At 45.1% G+C, this 24,338-nt stretch overlaps 1 protein-coding gene and 1 long non-coding RNA gene across 4 annotated transcripts in view; one reads left to right on the forward strand and one right to left on the reverse strand.

Annotated features, from left to right (window-relative positions):
- Window positions 1-489: 489 nt before the first annotated feature.
- The window catches only part of Slc15a1 (solute carrier family 15 member 1), a 46,856-nt gene continuing 23,007 nt past the window's right edge, over window positions 490-24,338 (reverse strand). The window contains exons 9-24 of one of the 3 annotated variants that reach the window (XR_010057796.1): window positions 23,009-23,091; window positions 21,620-21,706; window positions 21,013-21,102; window positions 18,602-18,646; window positions 18,438-18,470; window positions 18,265-18,353; window positions 16,860-16,941; window positions 15,659-15,778; window positions 13,501-13,650; window positions 11,779-11,828; window positions 6,068-6,175; window positions 5,815-5,926; window positions 5,125-5,268; window positions 2,934-3,041; window positions 803-1,528; window positions 490-677 (exon numbers count right to left, since the gene is read on the reverse strand). Coding sequence is in view for 2 of the 3 variants with exons in the window: in NM_057121.2 (NP_476462.2) it covers window positions 1,337-1,528; window positions 2,934-3,041; window positions 5,125-5,268; window positions 5,815-5,926; window positions 6,068-6,175; window positions 11,779-11,828; window positions 13,501-13,650; window positions 15,659-15,778; window positions 16,860-16,941; window positions 18,265-18,353; window positions 18,438-18,470; window positions 18,602-18,646; window positions 21,013-21,102; window positions 21,620-21,706; window positions 23,009-23,091 (1,493 nt within the window). In the remaining variant the exon portion in view is untranslated. 3 annotated transcript variants of the gene reach the window in all.
- Lnc004 (long non-coding RNA 004) lies at window positions 7,229-18,073 on the forward strand. Its single transcript, NR_126569.1, has 3 exons — window positions 7,229-7,359; window positions 15,694-15,928; window positions 16,758-18,073. It is a non-coding gene; the product is annotated as a long non-coding RNA 004 (long non-coding RNA).

A 24,338-nucleotide genomic window follows, 5' to 3' on the forward strand; every position in this document is an offset into this window, starting at 1 on the left:
GAAGAGGGACTGCGGGGAGGGCTGGAGAATGTCTTCCCTTTGACCTGGGAATGAAAGTGTGCTGTGCTCCAGGGAGAGGAGCCCAGTGCTGATTGGGTCAGAGTATGTGGAGAGAAATGAGAAGCCCTCGGAGAGAAGAGCCGGTTGGGCCCCACTGAAGGTCTCTGAGGACTGCTTCCTGGGGCTGGAAAATAGCTGAGGTAAGTGTGGTAATCTCATTTCTCCCTCAGAATTTGGGTCCATGCAGCTTTTGTGTGCAGCGATGGGCTGGTGCACAGAGCCTCTTCCAGGTCAAGCACCAACTGTTCCTCCTCATCCAAGACAGTGTCTATCTTCAGAGCCGTGTGAAGTGTAACCACCCCTGTTTGTATGGGAACACCGAACATGGCCATCGTGGTCCTGACAGCTGGGATTATTTAATCGTATCAATGGCAGAACCAGACAGCATAGAAAAGTTTCTTACCGAACCCAAAGACACACAGACACATATTCTTAAGAACAAGAATTTACTTCACACCAGTCAAACGTCACGACTCATGACTAACCATCACTTGAATAGTCTTTTGAATTACACATAATTTAAAAAGAGGTCAGGCAAAGGAGACCAGGAAAACAAACAAACAAAAACCCCAAGGTAAAGTTATTAGCTCGAATCAGCTGATACTCACTACACACTACTAAAAAAGCCCTCTGTCGGCTGGGGATTTAGCTCAGTGATAGAGCGCTTACCTAGGAAGCTCAAGGCCCTGGGTTCGGTCCCCAGCTCCCAAACAAAAAACAAAAAACAAAAAAACAAAAACACAAAAAGCCCTCTGTAAATTCAACATTGTTTTCATAAGAGCATTAAGGAAAAAAAAACAGTACTGTTACCTTTTCAAAATTAAGTTAATCTGAGCTAAATCCACTTCTGTGGCAGAAATGTTAGAAATGGCCCAGTGTTAAAAAAAAAGTATGTTTTAAAAACAAAAAACCCAGAAAGTGCATGTTATAAATAATATTTTAGCTGGGCAGTTGCCGTACATGCCTTGAATCCCAGTACTTAGGAGGCAGAGGCAGACAGATATCTGTGAGTTCGAGGCCAGCCTGGTCTATAGAGTGAGTTCCAGGATAGCCAGGGTTACACAGAGATACCCTGTCTCAAGAAAAACAAATTAAAAAGGCTCCCCTAGAGTTTCAGATTCACAGCCGTCAGCCTGAAAACCTGCTTTGTTATTATTTTGGCTCACATGTCTGAAGTCTTTCTCCAGCAAGGACTCTGTGGTGGAGGGTCCTGTCCCTTGGGTAGAGGTCATGGTGAATGCTGGACTTGGTATGTTCTCCACTTGCTTTCTGATCTTCACATGTTTGTCTGTGAGACAGGTTCCAACGAGGAATACGGGTTTTCCTTCCCTACGCCCTTTTTCTTCTCATCCTCATCGAACTGTGCCTCGATCTCTGCTGGGTTGATGTAGGTGTAGAATCGGGCCATAATGGCAAATATGATGCAGACGACCAGGAGCAAGGAGGCGAACAGAACATACTCAGCCCACTGGAGGAGTCAGAGTTGGAGCAGGGGAACAAACAGAAACAAACACAGGTCACGTGAGGTGAGCATAATGTCCTGTGCATATCTTCTTGCTACTTCTAGGTGGAAGGCACTTTGAAGTGAAACTAGGAGATATCAGCCTCCTCCTCACTCCCTGACAGAGACATCGTCCTGCTCTTCTCAAATGCTCAAGGGGCAGGTGACACTTTCCTGCTAACATGGGCTTTGGAAACCAGACTTTTGGGAGGATGAGAGAAACATTCTGAAATTCTTAAGTCTTCAGGCTGGTGTCGGGAGGATAGGGAGCCAGCAAGGACCAAGCGGTAGCCTTGCAAGACAAAATGTGTGCTGAGCATGGGCAGGAAAGACGGGTGTGCTTTACATGGGTCGGAGGGACTGCTCTCCAGGTCTGAGCATCTGCTGGAAGTCCTTGGTTGGGGTCCTGACACAACTACAAACCCCTCAACTCCAGCTCCAGGGGACCAGGGCTTTTCTGGCCTCTTTGGGCACCTGCAAGTGCATGGTGCACATATATACACTCAGCCTCTCCATATTATATATATATATATACATATATATATATGTATATATATATATATGTATATATATATGTATGTATATAGTATATGTTATGTACGTATATGCACACACACACATACATCAACACACAGTTATATGCACATATTTTTTGACAATTCCTGAGCTCAGGAGCGAGAGGCCCCATGGCCATTCCTGAAGCAGGAAACAGTGTATCTACTCTGGTGACAGGGAACCACCCAGCAGACCTTGTGCACTGAACAAAACCTCTGATCATCAGAGACGCCTGCCCTTTATTTTACTTCGAAGGGAAAGTTATAACGATTTCAAGAACATCTTTAAGCTACTGTGGAACTTCTGTACAAGGAATCTGGTTTTCCTTCCCCTTTTTTCTCCTTCCAGGACTGGGCTAGAACCCAGAGCCTTGTGCATGCAAGTACTGTGTGAGGAGTTACACCCCCAGCCCATAGGACTAGTTCACTGTTCTCTCAAGCTGAGTTCACAGAATCGACAGATTTTTTTTTCTCCCCATAGTGGACCCCATCAGGGTATGTGGACTTCAACTCAATATGGCAAACCTGGTGTAGTTTTGCAAGTAACTAAAACCTGCAGAGACTGCCTGGTGCTACTGGTGATAACTCTAGCTGACTGGTCTGGCCATGTTGTTCATCCACTGACTCCAATGGATACATACTACAGATAGCGAGGGAGGGTCACGGCGATGACCATTAATAACCAAGAAGACTAGAAGTTCAAAGTCATCGTCTACACAGCAAGTTTGAGGGCAACATGGGCTACCTAAGACCCTGTCTCAAAACAAACAAACAAAACAGAAGAAAACAGGCGCATCCAAGTTTCTTTCCCACTATACCTGTTTGTCGAAGTGGCCTGCCTCAGCCACAATGAGGACAATGATATTACCGATGGCCACGGTTAGAAGCCATCCTGCCTGAAGCACGGACTTCATGTTAGACGGGGCCTGCAGAGGCAAAGCACAATGCATTACAACCTGAATTCCCATTTCAGGCCAGGAGAACCCCACCCACCCATCCTTCCACTCACTTTGCCAAGCACCCCCTGAAGTGCAGGCTAGAGGTTAGCTTTGTTGGGTTTAGTCAGGAATGGTATCCTACACCTAAGGGCCAGCACCTGGGGGGTTGAGGCACACAGATGCTTGAGGGCGCCCTCAGCTACATAGCTTGACCCTGCTCTCCATATAAATGTGTGGAAGAGTCAATAGAAAGCGGAAGTCAGGATGGGGTTGGCATAGGGAGGACGTAACTCGCGTGATGAGACAGGAAAACGGTCCTGAGGCAGGGTGCCTCTCTCCATACACTTACGGTGCTATCCTAGCAACACAGACAGACAGATCTACAGGCGGACAGACTTTGCCTCACAAGTTTCTAGGCAATGCCACACTCTCCCCAAAGGAAGTACTGTGTGTTCTTCTCTGTAGCGTCCCTGCCATGTCCCCCATATCCTTCCTCAAGCTCTCCCCACCTATCACAGCATGGCCTTTGTCACACAGTGTGGTCCTCACAGAAAGAGGTAACCCAGCACGTGCTAACCATTGCAGATACTGAAGAAGAGGCCCAGGATGCAATGAGTTTAGCTGCAGTTTTAACAAATACTTTAGACATTAAAGCTCTAATTGGGGTACCAATAAAATTTGTCTAATTAGCCTAATATACTTAAAAAGCAAAAAAAAATATTGCTAGTTTTTCTGAGGTAGGGTTTTACATGTCTTGGCTGACGTCTAGACTCACAAGGTATCCAAGGATGATCTTGAACTTGTTTTCCTGCCTCAACCTCACAGGTCACAGGAGTTCATCACCACACTTGGTTCTTACAGTGCTGGGGATTGAACCCATGGCCTAGTGCATGCTAAACCAGCACTCTATCAACTGAGCCGTATCTCTAGCCTTAAAAGTAGGGTATTACACTTGCTCTTAGCAGTAGATCTGATTGAACAATGTCACTGGAAGTAACAGAGAGATGCCAACTGGACCTTAAATAGAACCAGGACACTGACCTGTAGATAAGCACTTAGATGCTGCCCTTTGGATATTATAAAATGCAGGGTCTGCTACTGTGACCCTGGCAACAGACCTTGGAATGCTGCACCATCCTTAGGACTCTAGTCTTGTGTCTAGTGTGATTATCTATCTATCTATCTATCTATCTATCTATCTATCTATCTATCTATCTATCTATCTAGAGATAGTAGATATATAGATATCTACTATCTATCTATATATACTAAATAGATATCTGTCTATATAACTATATATACTATGTCTCTCTCTCTCTATATATATATAGGTAGATAGTATATATGTGTGTACACACACACACACACACACACACACACACACACACACACACACACATACACGTGCTATATTCCCATTGAGTAAACAGCTCATTGATTCCATAGTCCTTGTTCTGTGGAAGACACCTGTGGTTATTTGAATGAGAAATGTCCCATGTAAGATCGGGCATTGGTACATTTGGCCTTGCTGGAGGGAGCATGTTCCCCAGAGGTGGGCGCCGATGTCCCCAGAAGTGGGTGCTGAGAGTTTAAAACCTTGAGCCACTGCCAGCTCACTCTCTCTGCTTTGTGCCTGAGGTTCAGGATGTGCAATCCCAGCTTCTGCTCTGGCCTTCGAGCCTGCCTATTGCTATCCTCACTGCCATGATGGACTCTGGTCAGAACCGTAAGCCAGAGTAAACTCTGATGTGTATTGGTTGCTTTTAGCCCTGGTTTCTTATCACAGCAGGAGAAAGGAACCATGATGCTTAGAAGAAGAAAAAAACCTATATCAAACCATAAGTGTTGGTGGTGCATGCCTAACATTCTGGTACTTGAAAGCCTGAGACAGGAGGATGGTGAATTGGAGGCCAGCATGGGCTACATACTAAGACCCTGTCTTACAGAATGAACAAAACAAAGGAACCTCTAAGCATACACATATCCCAGATTCAAATCAAGGCCGTCAGCATTTTTTTCCTGAGGGTGGCAGGTAGCAGCGGCAGGGAGGAAAGAACAAAAACCAAGAAACCTGGGAATAGGAGAACTCCAGTCCTGTGACAGAGAAGACCACCTCGCCGCAGGTGAGGAGGAAGTACTGTGGGATCTGCAGGGCCATGTTCACCGTGTTGGGTGGGATGTCTTCGAATTCCTTCACTTCCAGGCAGCCATCACTCTGGACCATCAAAGCACCAAGCAGGCAAGTGAGAGAGAGGCAGAGAAACGCTTCAGAATAACAACCACTCCTAGCACACACGGAGTTGGCCTTCTAAGGTTAAACAGGCAGTTTACATAGTCACTGCCCATTTTAAACCTAACCGCAAAGCTGGAAGCCGGCTAAGCAAAACCCTGGAAATCGCTCAGTCCTGAAGTCACATGCCCCTGAAGGAAGCATCAAGCACTGGTCAACGGGAACGTTAAACTAGTGACGTCTGCTGGCGTCAACCATAACTGAGAGAGCCAATGGTGGTCCGTGAGATAACTCACAGGAAAGGGCACCTGGCAGCAGGCCTGACAGAGCAATCTCCTACCGTCGTTCTCTGACGCACGAGTGCACGCACACACACGAAACAAAGACTCAGAATTAATTCTGAGACCATTAGGTTGTTTCTAAGACCGTTTATAGATACTAATCCCTCCAACTAATCACGGGGTCATCCTGAGTGTCTGAGGACCCAGGCCAGCCAAGGTTGATCATGCCGTGGTGGGATGAGCTACTCACCGCCCTACTTCTGATCACGTAGGTGTACGCGCTGCCGAAGTCAAGGTTGGAAGATTTAAAATCAGATGAACAGTTTGGTGCAATCTCTGTGGTGTTTATTGTGTAGTCTTTTCTATTAAAAACAAACAAAAACAAACAAGAGAATGAATAACAGAGGTCATGGCTCTTGGTGTTAAAATCTCCATTTTTTTTTCTTAAGTAAAAGATGAGTCAGGCTTGAATTTGGGAGCCAGTTGCCCAATAAGGTACTCACTGGCCAGAAGGGAAAAACTGGTAGTTGCTGGCGCTGTGACTGGTGACATTTTCGTACACTTTTCCACTCATTTTGATGGTGATCATCTCGTTAAGGGTGCTGACGAATCTGGAACAGAAAACCATCTGCCTTGTAACCAAACCACGGAATGGTTTATCCTAGGGTACACGTGCACACGGGCGATTCCTAGGGTCTAGAGGCAGAAAGTTAGCTACCTTACAGTTGTTCCTGTCCACCCACTCACGGGCACGCCCTTAAAAGAGTTTATCTAAGAAATATTTATTCATGGCAGGAACTACTCCGAGGGCTCAGAAGTGTTACCCAGTTTCCCGATATTTAGGGAATCTACTAGGTAGTCATGGAAACAGATACTGACGACTCCTCTCCTTTCTGGAAGGGAGTCAAGCTTTTGTGCCACTTGCATGGCAAGTTTCAGACAGAGGTGTTTCCTCAATAAGTGAACGACCAAAATAAAGAAGACAGCTGCGGGTGAAGCTTCCTTTGGAAGGAGAGACCTCTCAGAGCTTGGGGCAGGGGATGGATGCAAGATGGGGGAGAAAGAAGCCCAATGAGAAGAGGCTGCTCTGAGTCACTTCTCTCAAGTGGGGGAGAGCTGTGTGTCTCTCTCCAGCGGCGCTGGCTAGCATCTGCTGGAATGCAGAGAGGAATGGGTCTCCGGAAGGCCTTGGCCCTCAGCCTTGGCAAGTCCCCTTGCTAAAACCTCAGGAGGAAACGAGTGAGCCGCCCGCCTTCCTCGTACCATGTGGAACATCACAGCAAGAACACGTGGTGTAGTGTTTCTGCGGACGCTCTGTGCTATAGAAAACCCCGAAGTTCTTACACTGCTCTTGGGATGAGTGCGCTGCTCCCCTAAGGGAGATCAGCTCTTTGTTTTGCCCACCAAATGGGTAGGTGACAGATTATAGCAGACTGTCCAATACGTAGAACAGGGAGTAACCATGACGGTCAGCTAAGTACTAGAAAGACAACTCTGTCTCTGAAATACGTGGTCATCAGCTTCATGGTGGTGCAGATTGGTTCTAATGCTATTTGTGTTAATTGGGCTCCCCAGATCACAGGGGAATCTGCAAGTCATCTGCTTGTGAGACACCGAGAGTCGCTGTCCCCAGTTGGCTCTGATTGGTGAATAAAGTTGCCAGTGGCCAATGAATAGGCAGGGAGACAGAGGTGGGACTTTAGATTTCCTGGACCACAAGGAGGTTTTAGAACCGCCAAGCCAGGAAAGGAGAGCAGGAAGACAGGAGAGCTGTGGAAGACAGAGAACCAGCCATGTAAGACTCAGGGGAGTGCGGCCCTAGGGGCCACTCCCTCTATTGGGTCTGGGGTAGCAGAGATGAAATAAAGATTTTAGTAAGTAATAATTTAGGAATATTGCTGGGTAGGCATTAGCAACGTGGAGGTTCGCAAGTGCTCAGCCATTGTGCTGTGTGTGTGTCTGCGCGTGCGTGCATGTGTGTGCGTGTGCGTGTGCGCATGCATGTGCGTGTGTGTGTGTGCGCGTGCGTGCATGTGTGTGCGTGTGCGTGTGTGCATGCATGTGCGTGTGTGTGTGTGTGCGCGTGCGTGCATGCGTGCGTGCATGTGTTTGGTGCATGCAGGTGCCCTCAGAGGCCAGAAGAGCATCAGATGCCTTGGAACTGAAGTTAGGCGGCTGTGAATTGCTTGACTTGGGTTCTAGGAGGTCTTCAGCCAGAACTGGTGCCCAGTCTTAACTCTTGAGCCATCTTCTCAGCCACGTGGGAACTATATTCATATATAGTGAATGCAAATTCAATATATTTTTAGCGAATATGATAAAAAAATTAAGGACCACTTCCATGGAGAAACTACATACATGCAAAGAAATAGATAAAAATACAGACTATGGTCATTTAAAAAAAAAAACAAAAAACTAGGGATAAACTAAATTTCTTTGAATACAGATGGGTAGAAAAATTATGGTGTATCTATAAAAAGGAAGGCTTGGGGGTTGGGGATTTAGCTCAGTGGTAGAGCGCTTGCCTAGCAAGCGCAAGGCCCTGGATTCGGTCCCCAGCTCCGAGAAAAAAAAAAAAAAAAAAAAAAAAAAAAAAAGGAAGGCTTTAGTGTGGTTAAGGAAACAGATGGGAGCTGCAGATGTAAATATAGTCAAATATTAAGGCGGCATATAATCTCTGCCCGTGACAGTGACGTCTTACGTTATTCTCCTTAAAGCATGCGAGCTGCGTATGTTTTAATGGAGATGTAACATAGCTGTGCACAGTGTTAAATGCAGTGGAAAGCAAGGTCCAATTATCAACCAATTTTCAAAAGATATTTGTCTATTTTTTGTCTTTCTGAGACAGGGTTTCTCTGTGTAGCCCTGGCTGTCCCGGAACTCACTCTGTAGACCAGGCTGGACTCAAACTCAGAGATGTTCCCGCTTCTGCCTCCCGAGTGCAGGGATCAAGGGTGTGCACCACCATCTGGCCTTACTTTTTTTTTAATTATTATTTTATCTACATGTATGTGCCTGTGCCTCTGTGTGTGTGTGTGTGTGTGTGTGTGTGTGTGTGTGTGTGTGTGTGGAACATGTGTGTGGATGTTGGCAGCAGCCAGAGAGGTCTGATCGCCTATAGCTGCAGATACAGGGCTGTGACTGAGGGGTCTGGGTCTGGGTCTGGGTCTGGGCTCCGAGCCTTTGCCAGAGCAGGAAGTGCTCTTGACAATGGTCGAGCCATCTCTTCAGCCCTCAACCTATTTTTGATTAAAGGCTTGCCTATTTTTTTTTTAAAGGATGACAAGGGGGTTGGGGATTTAGCTCAGTGGTAGAGCGCTTGCCTAGCAAGCGCAAGGCCCTGGGTTTGGTCCCCAGCCCCACCCCCCCAAAAAGAATGACAAGGTAGCAATTTAAGTCTTTCAACTTACCGATAGTGTAATATAAAAATGTATTTGCTTGAAATATGGTATTTCCTTCCTTTAACTTACTACACATTAGTCAGAAATTCTGATTTTTGTGGAGGTTTTGAAGTCTGCTCATCAATCTCTCCTAGTTTTCTAGAACTTTAGCATTGTTTTCAGATACTACAGAAATAATTGGATCCCTTCGTTCTGTCAAGGGTTTGGTGTTGCTACTCAATAGAAAAGCGACTCTGATCTATTTCCATTCTAATGGTGGGAGGGGTCAATATGTGACTATCTATCCCTCTTCCTCAATATTCTACCAAAGCTATTTTTAAATCTACAGCCTCACCATGTAGATCACTCACAAAGACATCTAATTAAGTGAGGCTTCTAGGGGTGAAGCGATAACTCAGTTCACTAGAGTCCCTCTCTCAAAAGCAGGAGCACCCTAGTTCAATCCTGAGCACACTAGCAAGCTTAAAGCTTGGGGGCAGAGGGAGACATAACCCTGGGGGCTCATGGTCAGCTCTCCCGATCAGCACATCTCAGTCTGCCATGAGCGCTCTGCCTCAAGAAACAACGTGGATCTCTGAAGAACAGCGTGTGAGAGTTGACTCCTGGGAGCCACACGCATACGCACACACACACAGACACACACACACAGACACACACACATACAGCCACACAAACACAGACAAACACACACATACATACACACACAAACACACACACAGATACACACACAGACACACACACACAAACACACACAGATACACACACAGACACACACACAGACACAGAAACACACAGACACAGACACACACAAACACACACACACACACACACACACACACAGACACACACGCTTTTAAACCCTAGTGAGATATCTCAGCAGTTAAAGTTGGATGTCACCAAGCCTGATGACTTGAGTTTGATCCCCGGAACCCACAGGTGAGGGGAGAGAAGTGACTCCTGTATGTTGTCCTTTGACACGTGCACAGCGGCACAGGCATGCCCCCACATGCATATAAACACAAACATACTAAATAAATAATTAGCTTTTCAAAAGTTTGGCAGGCAAATTGGCTCAGTGGTTAAAGGTACCTGCTCCCAAGCCTGATGTCCTGTGTTCGATCCCCAGGACCCACATGGGTAAGATGGAAACTGTCTTCTGACCTCCGCACTCACACACTCATACACACACATATAAATACATACATACACACACATACATACAAACAAATAAATAGCCTAAATACTATGATCTACATGTCCAAAGTTTCCAGTGTTGGGAAACATTTCTAAAGAAATCAAAACAAAGGGGCTGGGGATTTAGCTCAGTGGTAGAGCGCTTACCTAGGAAGCACAAGGCCCTGGGTTCGGTCCCCAGCTCCGAAAAAAAAGAACCAAAAAAAAAAAAAAAAAAAAGAAATCAAAACAATGAAAATGTGTTCTGAGAACAAAGTGAAATCCCAGATATGATTCTAGTTTAGAGTCAAATACAAAGCACAAGGTAGCTGTGTGTGTGTGTATGCATGTATGTATGCATGTGTGTATGCATGTATACATGTATGTATGTGTATGTATGCATGTATGTATGCAAGTATGTGTATGTATGCATGCATGTATGTGTATGAATGTATGCATACATGTATGCATATATCTTGTGCAGGACAAGACAGGCAATTACAAATATCCAAAGGAAGGTCTATGGACTGAGAGGTGTCATTGTGACACTTCAAAATGTGACTTTCTTTGGAAAAAAGTCCTTAAGGAAGCAAAAGAAGCTGTTGGAGGTCCTTAATCTGACACGATAGATTGGTGTCCTTACATGGGGAGATTAATTTACAGACACACAAAGAGAAAGAAGATGGCTATCAATAATCAATCAAGGAGGGGTTGGGTATTTAGCTCAGTGGTAGAGCGCTTGCCTAGCAAGCACAAGGCCCTGGGTTCGGTCCCCAGCTGCAAAAAAAAGAAAAAAAAAATCAATCAAGGAGAGAGGACTCAAGGGCAGTCTTCAGTACACCTGACCTTGACCTTCAGTCAGAGGATCTAGGAAATCATGAATTTCTGTTTAACTACATCACCGGGCTGTGTGGCACTTTGTCCTGAGCCTCAGCACCAGACAGGCTCCAAGAAAATGAGAGAAGGAACCAAAAGCCAAATGATCTCATGCTGGTGAGATGAATCACCCTAATTTTAGTTACCCTGGAGAAAAAACTGTGACTGTCATAACCAAAGATTAAAACACCAGAGACTTGGTGAGAAGCTGACTGTTAGAAGTGAATGCCTCAAGTCAGAAGCTAACAGAGAAGTTTCTAGACCTCTGGGCCTTTACAACCATGTGTGAGAGGAGAGAACATTTTCAGGTCTGCCGGGGTGAATGAAAAGACACCACGGAACCCAGGAAAGAAAGGCAGTCTCCTGGGCACAGTGGTGACATCTCCAAGGACAGTGTCTGGAGGGACTACAGGGCATGTGCTTCTGGTAGGTCCCAGAGAGCATGGAGGAAAAGTGGTCTCCAGGGAAGACCTTTGATTCCCTGACACTGTAACTAACTAACTAGACACTTAGTGACCAGGTAAAGGCTAACATTTTTTTGTGCCATGAATGAATGTTGAACTCAATAGATTATTTTTCTACACCAGTTGATAATATGATGTGGACGTTCTCTCTAAGTTATGGATTATGTTGGTTGAACCAATCTTGTATTCTTGGTGCACACTTGACACTTTTACACCCTTGTTACAACTGGGCTCAGTTAAAGGAATGTGTTAAGCTCCGTTAGATTCGAGGAGAACCAGTTTCAAAAGAAATCTCCATACCTGATTCCGTTCTCCCCTTTCTCTGGCTTTTGGTTAAGACCGTCTTTTACCTGAGAGAGAGAGAAGAAATAATATAAAAACGTTTCTGAGCCAGAGACATGGCTTAGTGGGTGAGGCACCTACTGTGTAAGCCTGGCTCTCTGACTCTTCAGTCCATGAAAAGGTGGGAGGAGAGAACCCACTTCACACAGGTATCCTCTCACCTCCATACATGCCCTATGGCACGGACCCACTGCTCTCTTACGTGCCGGGCATGTGTGTGTATAAACACACACGCACATACAGTAAATAAACATATAAATATAATTTCCCGATACTTAGCACATTAGAATCAATTCACTAGCACTTCAGAGCGCATGATACTGGCCCTTGTCCTGGGAGATATGAGTTCTACTTCGCCCTTCCTGGTTTCCCGCCAGGCTAACACATGTTTCTCCTGTTACCGATCCTTGGTTGTCAGTGGCTCCAAAAGGTACAACTCTTTAACAATTTAGATGGTCTGACCTTTGGACATGGCAACATTGTCTTGTCAATATGGAGTTGGTGTTTGAGACCTGTATAGATGGATCGGGAAAACCATTGCAAAATAAACCTCGTAAGCGTATTTTTGCTAGGCCACATTTACAGCTTGGCTAAAGTATGCTCATCTGTGGGCCACAGGCTGCGTATGCCTGGCAGAACAAGCTGCCCAGGAGCCTCCTTATTAAGCAAATGGATGAGAAGATTAACTGCACATTGAGTTTTTTGATTTATTCTCACTCAAGTCCCCTGGCAGACTGCACGAAGCTCCTTTATTCAGATCAACTCTTCTTGTACCGAATGACACACCTAGACATCTGTCCTTTGCCAAGTAACATTTTATGTGTATTTTATTCCTTGTATCTGGTGTGCATGCCATATTTTTATAAGTGCACATTTAAACAATTAGTACAATTAAAGATATGCTAAGCACCTTATCTCAGTGTTTGAGAATGTACATAGGTGTTCACGTGGCTTACATATGGACATGGGAGAGTACACACACATGAGCATGGGTGCACGCTCATAACACGGTTATATCATTGTTTGTTTATCTTTATAGCTTTACAATGTTTGCTTGTTTGTTTTTACACAGGGTCTCCATGTGTAGCTTTGGCTAGCCTGAAACTCAAAGAGACCCCCCTATATCTTCTTCCTGAGTGCGGGAATCTAAGGTGTCGGACACTATGACTGGCTAAGATAGGCCTTCCTTTATAGTCCAGGTCAGGATCTGCTTCCTGAGAGCTGCAAAAAAAGATGTGGCCTACCACGGACAGTTCCTAGTTTTATTTGTAAGTCATAATTAACAGTCTTCTCCACCGGCCAGACCTTTACTGGGAGTTAAATGTCTTGGCGTTCCTCGAAAGTTTGAAGATTGCCTAATACAGTGCTCAGTATTGATAAAGCAAAGTCATACCAATACAAAGCTGGGGAGATGGCTCAGTGGTTAAGAGCACTTGCTGCTCTTGCAGTGAACTTGGGTTCAATTCCCAGCACATGCATGGTGGTTCACAACTCCCTGTGATTCCAGTTCCTGGGGACCCGATGCTCTCTCTGACGTCAGACACCAAGTACCCATGTAGTACACATTAGGTACACGCACATAAAACACTCATGCACATAAAATAAAGTCTAAAACATTTCTAAAAACTGTGTCTCTGATATTGCAACCATCCAAGAGACGCTGTAGTGCCAAGTACGTACCACACGGTATAGATTGGGGCCCCACACTAGAAGGGTGTGCCGGTGACCCGGCTCAAACTCATGAGCTACCGTGGTGACGCCTGGAGATCCGGGAGAAGACACGTTTATGCTTGTCAGCTGGTCTACATCGAAAGTCATGAATGTGTCTGTCTGGAGATGGGGGACAGAAGGCAGGAGGCAGGTTAGCACTGTGCGCTTGGACACTGTCATGCCATAGTAGATAGCAATCTGCATTGCCAAGTTCACAGCCATTCACATCCAAAATACCTTGTCGGGGCGTGATACCTGCCCTCCTACCCACAGACACTGTCATAAGTTCTTTGTGTATTGTCACAGGAACTATCCTGAAATTCTGCTTTTCTGTTGTGAACATCATTTATAGTCCTATAGATATACTATATAATACTATATATAGTATACTATATAGTACTATAAATATACTATATTATACTACTTATAGTATACTATATAGTACTATGAATATACTATATTATACTACTTATAGTATACTATATAGAACTATGAATATGCTATTTTATACTATGTATAGTATACTATATAGTACTATAAATATACTATATTATACTATGTATAGTATACTATATAGTACTATAAATATACTATATTATCTATGTATACTATAAATATACCATATTTATAGTATAAATATACTATACTATAAATATACTATATTATACTATATATAGTATACTATATATAGTATACTATATAGTACTATAAATATACTATATTATACTACTTATAGTATACTATATAGTACTATGAATATACTATATTATACTACTTATAGTATACTATATAGAACTATGAATATGCTATATTATACTATGTATAGTATACTATATAGTACTATAAATATACTATATTATACTATGTATAGTATACTATATAGTACTATAAATATACTATATTATCTATGTATACTATAAATATACTATATTTATAGTATAAATATACTATACTATAAATATACTATATTATACTATATATAGTATACTATATAATACTATATAGTATTATAGTATAGTATAATATATAGTACTTATACAATATTATATACTGTATACTATGTATACTATCAATATACTATTATATTATGCTACAATATTATAGTACTATATACTGTATATATACTATAGTACTATGTAGTACTATAAATATACTATATTATACTATAAATATAGTGCTATATTATACTACAGTATTATAGTACTGTATACTATATATATAGTATAATATAATATAGAGTACTATAAGTACTATCTTACAGAAAGTTTCCAGGGGACTTGATCTTAGCCAAAAGGCCGAGAAGCAATTGGGGACTGGGGCTAGAGAGATGTCTCAACAGTTGAGTAGCTGCTCTCCCAGAAGACTTAGGTTCAACTCCCATAAGTCACATGGTGAATCACCACCACCTATAATTCCATTTCCAAGGGATTTGATGTTCTCTTCTGGCCTCTGAGGGCACCGGGCACATATATGGTGAACAGGCATATATGTAGGCAAGACACCCGTATACTTTTAAAAAGCACCAAAGGAAAAGCAAAGGTTCTGGTGAAATCAACACGGGTCTTCCCTGACCTCCAGGAGTCAGACTTTTAACTCCTTCTTCAAGGTCACTGCTCCAACTGTGGTGGATCAGGAATGAGAATACATAAACCCACACCACTGGGGTTAAGGCCTCAAGGCTCTCCCTGTGACCAGACTGAAGGCTGGGGGTCAGAGGTCAAGGGCAATGACCTCTAGAGCAGGGTTTTCAACAGAGGCACTGTGCGTATGAGGACATAAAATTCTTGACTTGTAGACTGAGTGCTAACACTCTGTCTTCTATATAAAGTGCCAGTAGCACACGCCTAGTTTGCAACAACAAGGACTTGTCCGTAGAGCCTGCTCAACGTCTTCCCAGGGATATCGGCACCCGTTTGAAACCCTGGGCCCTCCCTGCTGTAGAAAGTGCCTGAGTGATCAGTACCCACGCTCAAGTTAGAGAGGCCCATGGCTTCAGAAAGCATTATGAGGTGGACACTGATGTGTGCTAATCTTGGGCTGCCTTTGGGGTTTATACAAAACAGCTCCTCCGGGCTCTGATGTAAGTCAGGTGGGAAGATGAAACGAGGTCCTGTTTCCTCCTACTTACCTGAGACATTTGGGCAACTGTCACATTCTTTCCAGGAAAATACACGGCCATGTCATTGTTTCCAATGTTCAAGACCTTAATTTGAACTTGATTTCCGCTGGGGAAGACTGGAAGAGTTTTCTGAGAAAAAGAAAGAAGAGATCCACAGTGAGGACTCTAGAGTAGATGGTCACCGTCACCTCGGCTCTGGAGACATTCTCCTCTGCACTGTAGAGCTCATCCGGAGGCGCGTGCCAAACATCTGACTCAGCCCGCTGGTCACTCTGCACGGTGAAAGAACTTTATTTAGCCTTAAAAACAAAGGGGGATCTTTCTATATCCTCTAAAAAAGGGTGAACCTTGAGGGCATTATAAAATTAGCCAACCATAAAAGGGTGAGTGCTCTGTGATTATAGTCACGTGGTTTGCCTGGAGCACCATCCTAGAGACAGATGGCAGAATGTGACCCACCAGGGTGTTAGGGAGACAGATCAGGGAGTCGACATTGAATGGCTCCGAGGTTTGGTTTGGGGAAATGGGTAAGTTCTGGTAGTATGTGTGTGAGGGCTCCATAGTAAAGGCAGCTGCGTTGAGCAGTGTGCTTAGAAGTGGTTAATATGGGAAATGCCATGGATTGTGTATGTGTATGTGAGAGACACAGAAAGACAGACAGACAGAGACCGACACAGAGACAGACAGACAGAGGAGGTGATAGAGACAGACACAGAGAGTCTCCTCTAATTTTCCGGGCCACATAATCTCTGCCTCTAAGCACTAAGGCCTGATAAGGCAGCACTGGACTGGCTTAGCACAAATGCACCCAGCAGGTGTTAGGATCCATTTAGGAATTATGCCCTAGTAGATATACCAGGATCCAAAATGTATCCTTCTATGAAGACGACGGTTTACACATCTCCCAAGCGCCTGTCTTCGAGTAAAAGGCTTCTCACTAAATCTGACTCGGGAGCAGTTCCATGAACTCGACTCCCGATTACAGAAACTGCATCACAGGTTTTCTCCTATCAAAGCCTGCCCATCAGTTCAGTACGTAGCCACCCCCACATCCATAGAACCCAGCATGCTAACTGATGGTCTATTTTGCCCCACCCTCCCTTTACAGTCTTTACTCCAGGAATTCCTATTGCACATGGGAGAGTCCCCCACTCCCCTCTAATCCTCCCAGTCCAGAGAAGGACGCTGCTGGGCCCAGGAGAACACTCACATCGATTTCCACCTGCACAATTGCAGCCACCACAAAGGCCATGGATGCCAGGAACATCCCAACGGTCATCTTCTTCAGGGAGCTGATGCAGATGAGAGGAAAGTGAGCCCCAGCCTGTGTCACCCAGATGAACCAAGATAAGCCCTAAAGGAGAATCCTCCTTACTTCTCTCCCTTCGGCTTCCCTGCAAGGACGGCTGTACTGGAAGCCGCTACTGGTGTTTCTATTGTTTTAGGATTTTATGTGTGCATGCCAATGTGAGCATGTGCACACATGCGTGTAAGGGTGCTCTCGGAGGCCAGAAAAAGATGTCAGACCCCTGGGAGCTGGAGTCACAGGCGTTTGTGAGCTGCTCTGTGTAGATGCTGGGATGGATACGCTGGTCCATGTGCTTGAGAACCAAGCATTCCTAACCGTGGAGCCACCACTGAGTCCCTTTCTGTTGCTATTCATGGCCAGACTAGTGAGCGCAATAAAATGCCTATTCATATTTTCACACAGTTTCTTCAAGTCCTATGATCACAGCTAATTTTTTTCAGGCTTCCATGAATAGCATTTTTATTTATTTTAAAGGGCATTTGGGGAGACATTGCATACAGACATCTCTATTTAAAGCTCTCTCTCTGTCTGTCTCTTTCTCTCTGTGTGTGTATGTGTATGCGCATGTGCACATGTGTATGGATATGTACAGGCCCATGTGTGCACATGAGGAGGCCATAGGACGTCAGATGTCTTCTGTCCCTGTCTTTACTTTCATCACACAGGATTTCTCATTGAATCTGTAGCTCATCATGCTTGGCTAAGATGGCCAGCCAACAGCTCCAGGGATCCACCTGTCTCTGCACACTGCCATGCCTGACATTTTACATGGGTCCTAGGGATCTAAACTTGGGTCTTAATGCTTGCACAGCAAGCACTCTTACCCAGGGAGGTATCTCCCATCCCACAATATCTCTTTATTCCTTTGAAAACTTCATCTGCAGCCAAGCCTGGTAGCACAGGCTTATAATCCCATCTCCATGGGTGGCTTGCAAGTTCAACGTCTAACTAGGCTGCAGAGTGAGTTTAAGGCCAGCCTTGTCTCAAAATAGGTAGGAAAAAAGAGGGTTGGTGTTCTATCTCAGTAGAAGAATATTTGTCTAGCATGTGTGAAATCCCCTAGGTTCAATTGCCTGTACTGCAAAAATAAATAATGTCCCATCACCTTGGCGGGAGCTTCCAGAAACAGAAGATTTGTGAGGCCCTGGACCAACAGCATCTCAGTCAACCAAGCCAAACAACAGCCACCAACAGTGTCTCAGTCAACCTAAGCCAAACAACAGCCACCAACAGCGTCTCAGTCAACCCAAGCCAAACAACAGCCACCAACAGCGTCTCAGTCAACCCAAGTCAAAGAGCCACCTACGTGAAGTTGAAACCACATTTTGCAATGAGCGGATACACCACGGCGTCCACAATGGGGACCATGATGACAATCAAGATGGCGTTCACCGTCTGCAGAGGAAGTGGAGAGGGGCCGTTAGTGCAATCACAAGGAACACGTGGGCCTCGGAAAGTGAGCCGAGCCCTTTCTCCTACCTGCATCTGGTCCGGCTGAATCTCAATTGTTCCCTAGAAAAGAGGAGGCAAAATCTTACTGGAGGGAAAAAAAAAAAGCGAGGCAAGAGAAGAAGAAAGGACCAAGGAACCAAAGCAGAGCAGAGGTGACAGGAGGGGAGGCAGACCAGGACAGGCAAACTTACAATTTTCCCAGTCATGGTCGTTGCTTGCAGTGTCCACCTGGAACCCTGAAGAGTGAACGCATTGATGGTGTCATGGGGGATGTGGCTTTTTAGAAAGCGATAATCTACCGCCAGACCTGCTAAACCCGGACTGAAATAGTATGGGATTTGAAGTTGTCATAAACATCTGAGCTGCCTCTCAGCTGTCACAATACTAGGAAGACGAAAGCCAGTGGTGCATCCCGGGATGCATGAAGGACCCTCTGAGACAGGGGATATAAAACTGTGTGAATACATGGTTATCACCTCTCAGGGTGAGCTCACCATGTTCTACCGGGGCCAGCATCAGCATCTACAACATTACAGTGGTAAAGAACCACTTTTGAAAGTCAGGGAGGGGCTTTGAACACTTCATCCCAAAGACAGTGGTGGCCTGAAATCTGGGCAGCCTAATAACAGTTCATCTGTCTCTTACAGGATTCGATGGTTTCTATGGACGAATAAATGCTCAGTGGATTGATATAAACCCATCAGCGCCCCATGGACACACCACGGAAAGTGGCAGCCCCACCCTGTTTGACTCTTAAGTTTGTACCAGTCACGGGGGACAATATATGTTATGTCTGACTTGAACCTCAGAGATGAGGCGGGGGAGCAGGACAAACATGTTCAGAAGGGTTCCGAGTTCTTAGCCCACATCGCCCAGCTACCATAGCACCTGTATTCTGAGTGCACATCTGACCCTGGTTAGGCTCTTTCCACACTCAAGGTGGCTCCTTCGCCCTTTCTAGGCTGCTGCATACCTCACACTACAGTCAAGGTGTATGTGCTTGCTCCAACCTTTCCATGGATAGCCTGGTCTTCCAACAATTCTGACTGCACATGACACATACTGCCCACAGTCTCTAGAAGCAGAATCTTCTTGCTCTGACTAGGGAGTATTGTGCCCTAGGTTAACCAACATGACTGTGCAGGACTCCAGTGTGTGTGTTACAGATGGCATCATATTTATGACTGGACTTAGGTCACCATCACAGCAGTAGAAGAGAATGTCAAGTTGAGAGGGATGTGGGGTGGGGTAGCTGGAAGGAGGTGACAGTGTATGTATATGGTAAAGAACACTGTACAGGTGTAAGGATGTCTCAACAATTAAAAAGAAAGTACAGAGGTAACGGTGTATGTATGTGCTAAAAGGCACAATACAAGTGTATGAATGTTTCAACAATTAAAAAGAAAGTTGTAGGATGATGTCATTATGCAAGTGAAGGCAGGTACAAGATAGAACGAGGTCTGTCATTGGTCGAGAAGGAAGGATGGACAGTTTTAGAGAGAGGAGGAGACTGGAACAAGAAGGGAGAGGAGCAGTGGAGAGAACTTGGAGACAGATGTTAAGATTCCTCTCTGCACATTTACAGGTTGTTATGAATATTCTTTTTTTTTTTTAGTTCTTTTTTTTTTTTTCTTTTAGTTCTTTTTTTCGGAGCTGGGGACCGAACCCAGGGCCTTACGCTTCCTAGGTAAGCGCTCTACCACTGAGCTAAATCCCCAGCCCCTGTTATGAATATTCTTAAGGGATGGGTGTGTACAGGGCTTTGTGTGTCTAGATGAGCAAATTATATCTTATTGATTGGATCAGAGGTTGTTGTGTTGTGTGTTCTTTCATGTAGCGATTTAAGTTCAAGAGAGTGTGTGGTGGCTGCACATGCTAGCCCATCACGAAATTGGGATGTGTATGTCTCTCATGGTGGCAGCCTGCCTTGGGAACTAGATGGGTAGAGAGATTGCTGCCAGGCTCAGAGAGTAGCCATCGGCAGTGTAATATGGGCTGGAGCAGAGGGGGTAAGACTGAAGTGAAGATATCTACCAGATGTCCTGGGGCACCAAGGTGCTGGACCCAGTGAGGGGTAAAAGACAGACGTATTTTAATTTTACAGCAGTGGAAAGTACACAGCCACAGGTCTGATCCAGTCAGGACCTGCTTCAAGTACAAGAACTTGTGGGTGTGTGTGCAGTCATTTACAATTCTGTAGGGCACCTCTGGCTGAATAGTCCGTTTTAAAGCTGGAGATTAGAATCAAGCCCCTCTTAATTAAAACAGTCCACAAATCTCTTCAAAGGCAACACCTTCTACCGTGCTGGGTCAGCAGAACAAACTGTCTCTGCCCTCGGATCTGATCCACAAGGTCCCAGATGCTCTCAGGGGAAATCTCCCCCGGGTTGCTCTACAGCAACCTCGTTTTCTTCATTGATTGGCAATAGACCCGTGGAGGGATCCTTTCAGGAAATGTTTCAGCCAATAAACTCAGTAAGATGCAACAACTATATCAGCGTATACAAAAGGAGACCGGAAGAGAACAGCTTAGGAGCTGAATACCCAGTGCAGCTTGGTGTGAAGCAGTACTTACTACATCTGATCAAAAGAGAGACATTACCTGCTGGTCAAACAAGGCCCAAAACATGGGGAGGGGAATGTACAGGAACATCACCTTCGTCACCATCTTAATCTGCGAGATGAGCCTCTCCTGTGGGTGGACAAACCAGCCAGGGGCGGGGTCAGCAGCAGTTGCTGCTCTACCGCCAAGTAGGGATCTAAGAGATAAGCTGGGAGGTGACGATTCGGTCTAAAGAACGTGAGCACGGGTTTCTTTAGGAAACCAGATAGCCAGACATTCTAAACAAGGGACGGCTGAGCAGCAATAGCTGTTCTGGAGGCCAGCCACCGGAGCTCGCTAACCGTTTCCCCACCACCCAGCTCTTCTCTGTCCAAACTGAAGTCATGTGATCTCATGGCCTATGCCTAACAGAATATGACCCAAGTGAACAGCTTCGGGGGAGGGGCATGTTGCTCCCCAATAAATGATAACTGTCCTTTTAAAGTCCTTTCAAAGCACGTGTGCACAGTCATATTCCGCACGCTAACAAGCGTTGGGAAGACGTGGCTGAGGGTATTGCCCAGGAACCAAACGTTCTGCACTGCGCTTTCCTTTCATGCCCGCTTCCTGGGGTAGCCGGGGCCACGGCGGCAGGAGTAAGACTTACATCGTATTTCTCTTTAGCCCAGTCCAGCCAGTGTTCCCTCTTGGGAAATGCCTTACTTCGGTGCCGAAACCTGTTTTTGATGGCAAACTGAAGGAAAGGAGAAAAAAAAATTAAATATTAAGAGAGAATCAACTACATACGTTCCAATGAGTTCCCTTTTGGTGGTCAAATATGGGGGAAGGGCGCATTTTCACACGTAGATCCTAGCATGGCAGGCTTGCTGAGAGGGTCTGTTTGTCCGTCCACAGTCTCTCTAATCCAGACGCCTGGGCTGGGGTCCCCTGCTCAGCACTTTATCCTCCAGCCCACCTAGAAGACCATGCTCAATAGAAATGTAACAACATGGGGCTGGAGAGGCGGCTCAGTGGCTAAGAGCACTGACTGTTCTTCCGGAGGTCCTGAGTTCAAACCCTAGCAAGCACATGGTGGCTCACAACCATCTGTGATGGGATCTGATGCTGCCTTCTGGTGTGTCTGAAGATAGCAACGGTGTACTTACATATAAATAAATCTTTTTTTTTTAAAGAAATGTAACAACACACTTGCAGTTATGTTTTCTAGCAGTGAATTAACAAGTAAAAACAAAAATACGGGGTTGGGGATTTAGCTCAGTGGTAGAGCGCTTGCCTAGCAAGCGCAAGGCCCTGGGTTCGGTCCCCAGCTCCGGAAAAAAGAAAAAAAAAAACAAAACAAAACAAAAAAAACCAAAAATACATAAAAAGCCACCCCCATTCCCCACCCCCAATTCCCCATCCCCCACCCCACATTCCCCACCCCCCACCCCCAACCCCAGATAGGGTCTCTCTGTGTAGCCCTGGCTGTCCAGGAACCTGCTCTGCAGACCAGGCTGGCCTTGAACTCAGATCCACCTGCCTCTGCCTCCTTAATGATCCTTCAGGCCTCTGTTGGATTGAAGGTGGGTGTCACCACCACCGACCTCTATTTGGTAAGTTTTATAAAGATAAAATACCCAAGTACCCTAAAAAGTGGTCCTGAGAGAAAAATCAAAACTTTGTTGAATTTTTCTTCTGTTTTTAAAATTGAATTTTTGATTTAAAGGAGGTAGAAGGTAGAGGAAAGTTCTGGAGTGATACGGTGAGAGGGAGAGGGGAGGAAGGGAGGGAAAAGAGGAGAGGGAAGGGGAGAGAGAAGAGGAGGGAGGAGGGGAGGAGAGGAAGGGGAATGTGTGAAGGGAGAGGGAAGGGAGGGGAGGGAGAAGGGGGAAGGGAAAGAGAGAGAGGGGTGAAGGGAGGGGAGGGAGAAGGGGGAAAGGAAAGAGAGGGAGGGGGTGAAGGGAGGGAAAGGGAAGGGAGGGGAGGGAGAAGGGGGAAGGGAAAGAGAGGGAGGGGTGAGAGGAGGGTGAGGGGAAGGAGAGCAAAGAGCACTTACGCCAATGCACTTGGCCACTTTGCCCATGATGTTGCCCTGGGGCTGAAACTTCTTGTACATTCCACTGCCGAGGACAAACACAACTGCACAGGCAGAAGAAGAGGAGTCACTGCAGAGGTCCCAGGCTCTGATGTAGAATCTTTTTCTTTTTTTTTTTTTCCGGAGCTGGGGACCGAACCCAGGGCCTTGCGCTTGCTAGGCAAGCGCTTTACCGCTGAGCTAAATCCCCAACTCCTTAGAATCTTTTTCTTAAGGACAACTTACACAGACTAAATGAGAACACACCCGAAGTGCCATTCTCTGCCCAGAATCTAGAGAAGAAGCACGCACCAGCCCTTAGAAGAGTGTGACCGTCATTGAAGAATTATGAGAGAAAAGACATACTGGGCAGGCATGAGGGTGGCGCTTGTGTAACAGCAGAAAACAAAACAGAGCTGTTTCAATATGAGGGAAAAGGTGAAAGATGGTTCCATTTGATCCTGGCAAGACCTAAGAACCAAACCTGGGGAAAGTGTGAAGAAGCCATGGGGACTTGAGGGGGCCATGGGCCAGGTCTGACCCACACTAACTTTCAACTCAGAACACCCCTGGTTACCTCTTTGTATATCCTAAAACAACAACAGCAAACAAAAAATGCTCATATGTGAACATGCTACCTGCATATATATGGAATTCAGATACTATAATCTATTTGTCTATCTATCATCTATCTATCTATCACCTATCTTCTATCATCTACCTATCACCTATATTCTATCTATCACCTATCTATCATGTATCTATCAATCTTCTATCATCTCTCTATTATCTATCATGTATCATCTATCAATCATCTAATATCTATCTTTATCTAGTCATCTATCATCAATCAATCATCTATCATCTATTTACCTATCTCATCTATCAGTCATCTATCTATCTGTGTATCTATCCATGTATGTATGTATCTCTCTATTTCCTGAAAGCGGAGGGCACTATCTTCTGTGCAGGAAGGGGGAGCAGCAAGAAGGATGAGGAGGGACTGGGACAGGTAGTGGAACATAGACATGAAAAAGGTCCAGTGGTAACTATGTATAGAAATGTCATAATGACACTTGCCATTCTGCATACTGTAATCTACAAGGAAATCTCAAAAGTCATTGATATAAAAGCACGTGCAAATGGACGTAACTATTACATGCATACATTCCTCCTAGCAGGAAAGGATTCGAATAGAAAACCTTGGGATGATGCTCATGGAACTTAGATTCCAGCAGGAGCATTCAACGGCCATTGAACCGGATTGGCATTTCTTTACTCAAGCCGCAGATGACACATGTTGATGAGTAAA

The sequence above is a fragment of the Rattus norvegicus genome, chromosome 15 (genome assembly GCF_036323735.1).
Source record: "Rattus norvegicus strain BN/NHsdMcwi chromosome 15, GRCr8, whole genome shotgun sequence".
In the NCBI taxonomy this organism is placed as follows: domain Eukaryota; kingdom Metazoa; phylum Chordata; class Mammalia; order Rodentia; family Muridae; genus Rattus; species Rattus norvegicus.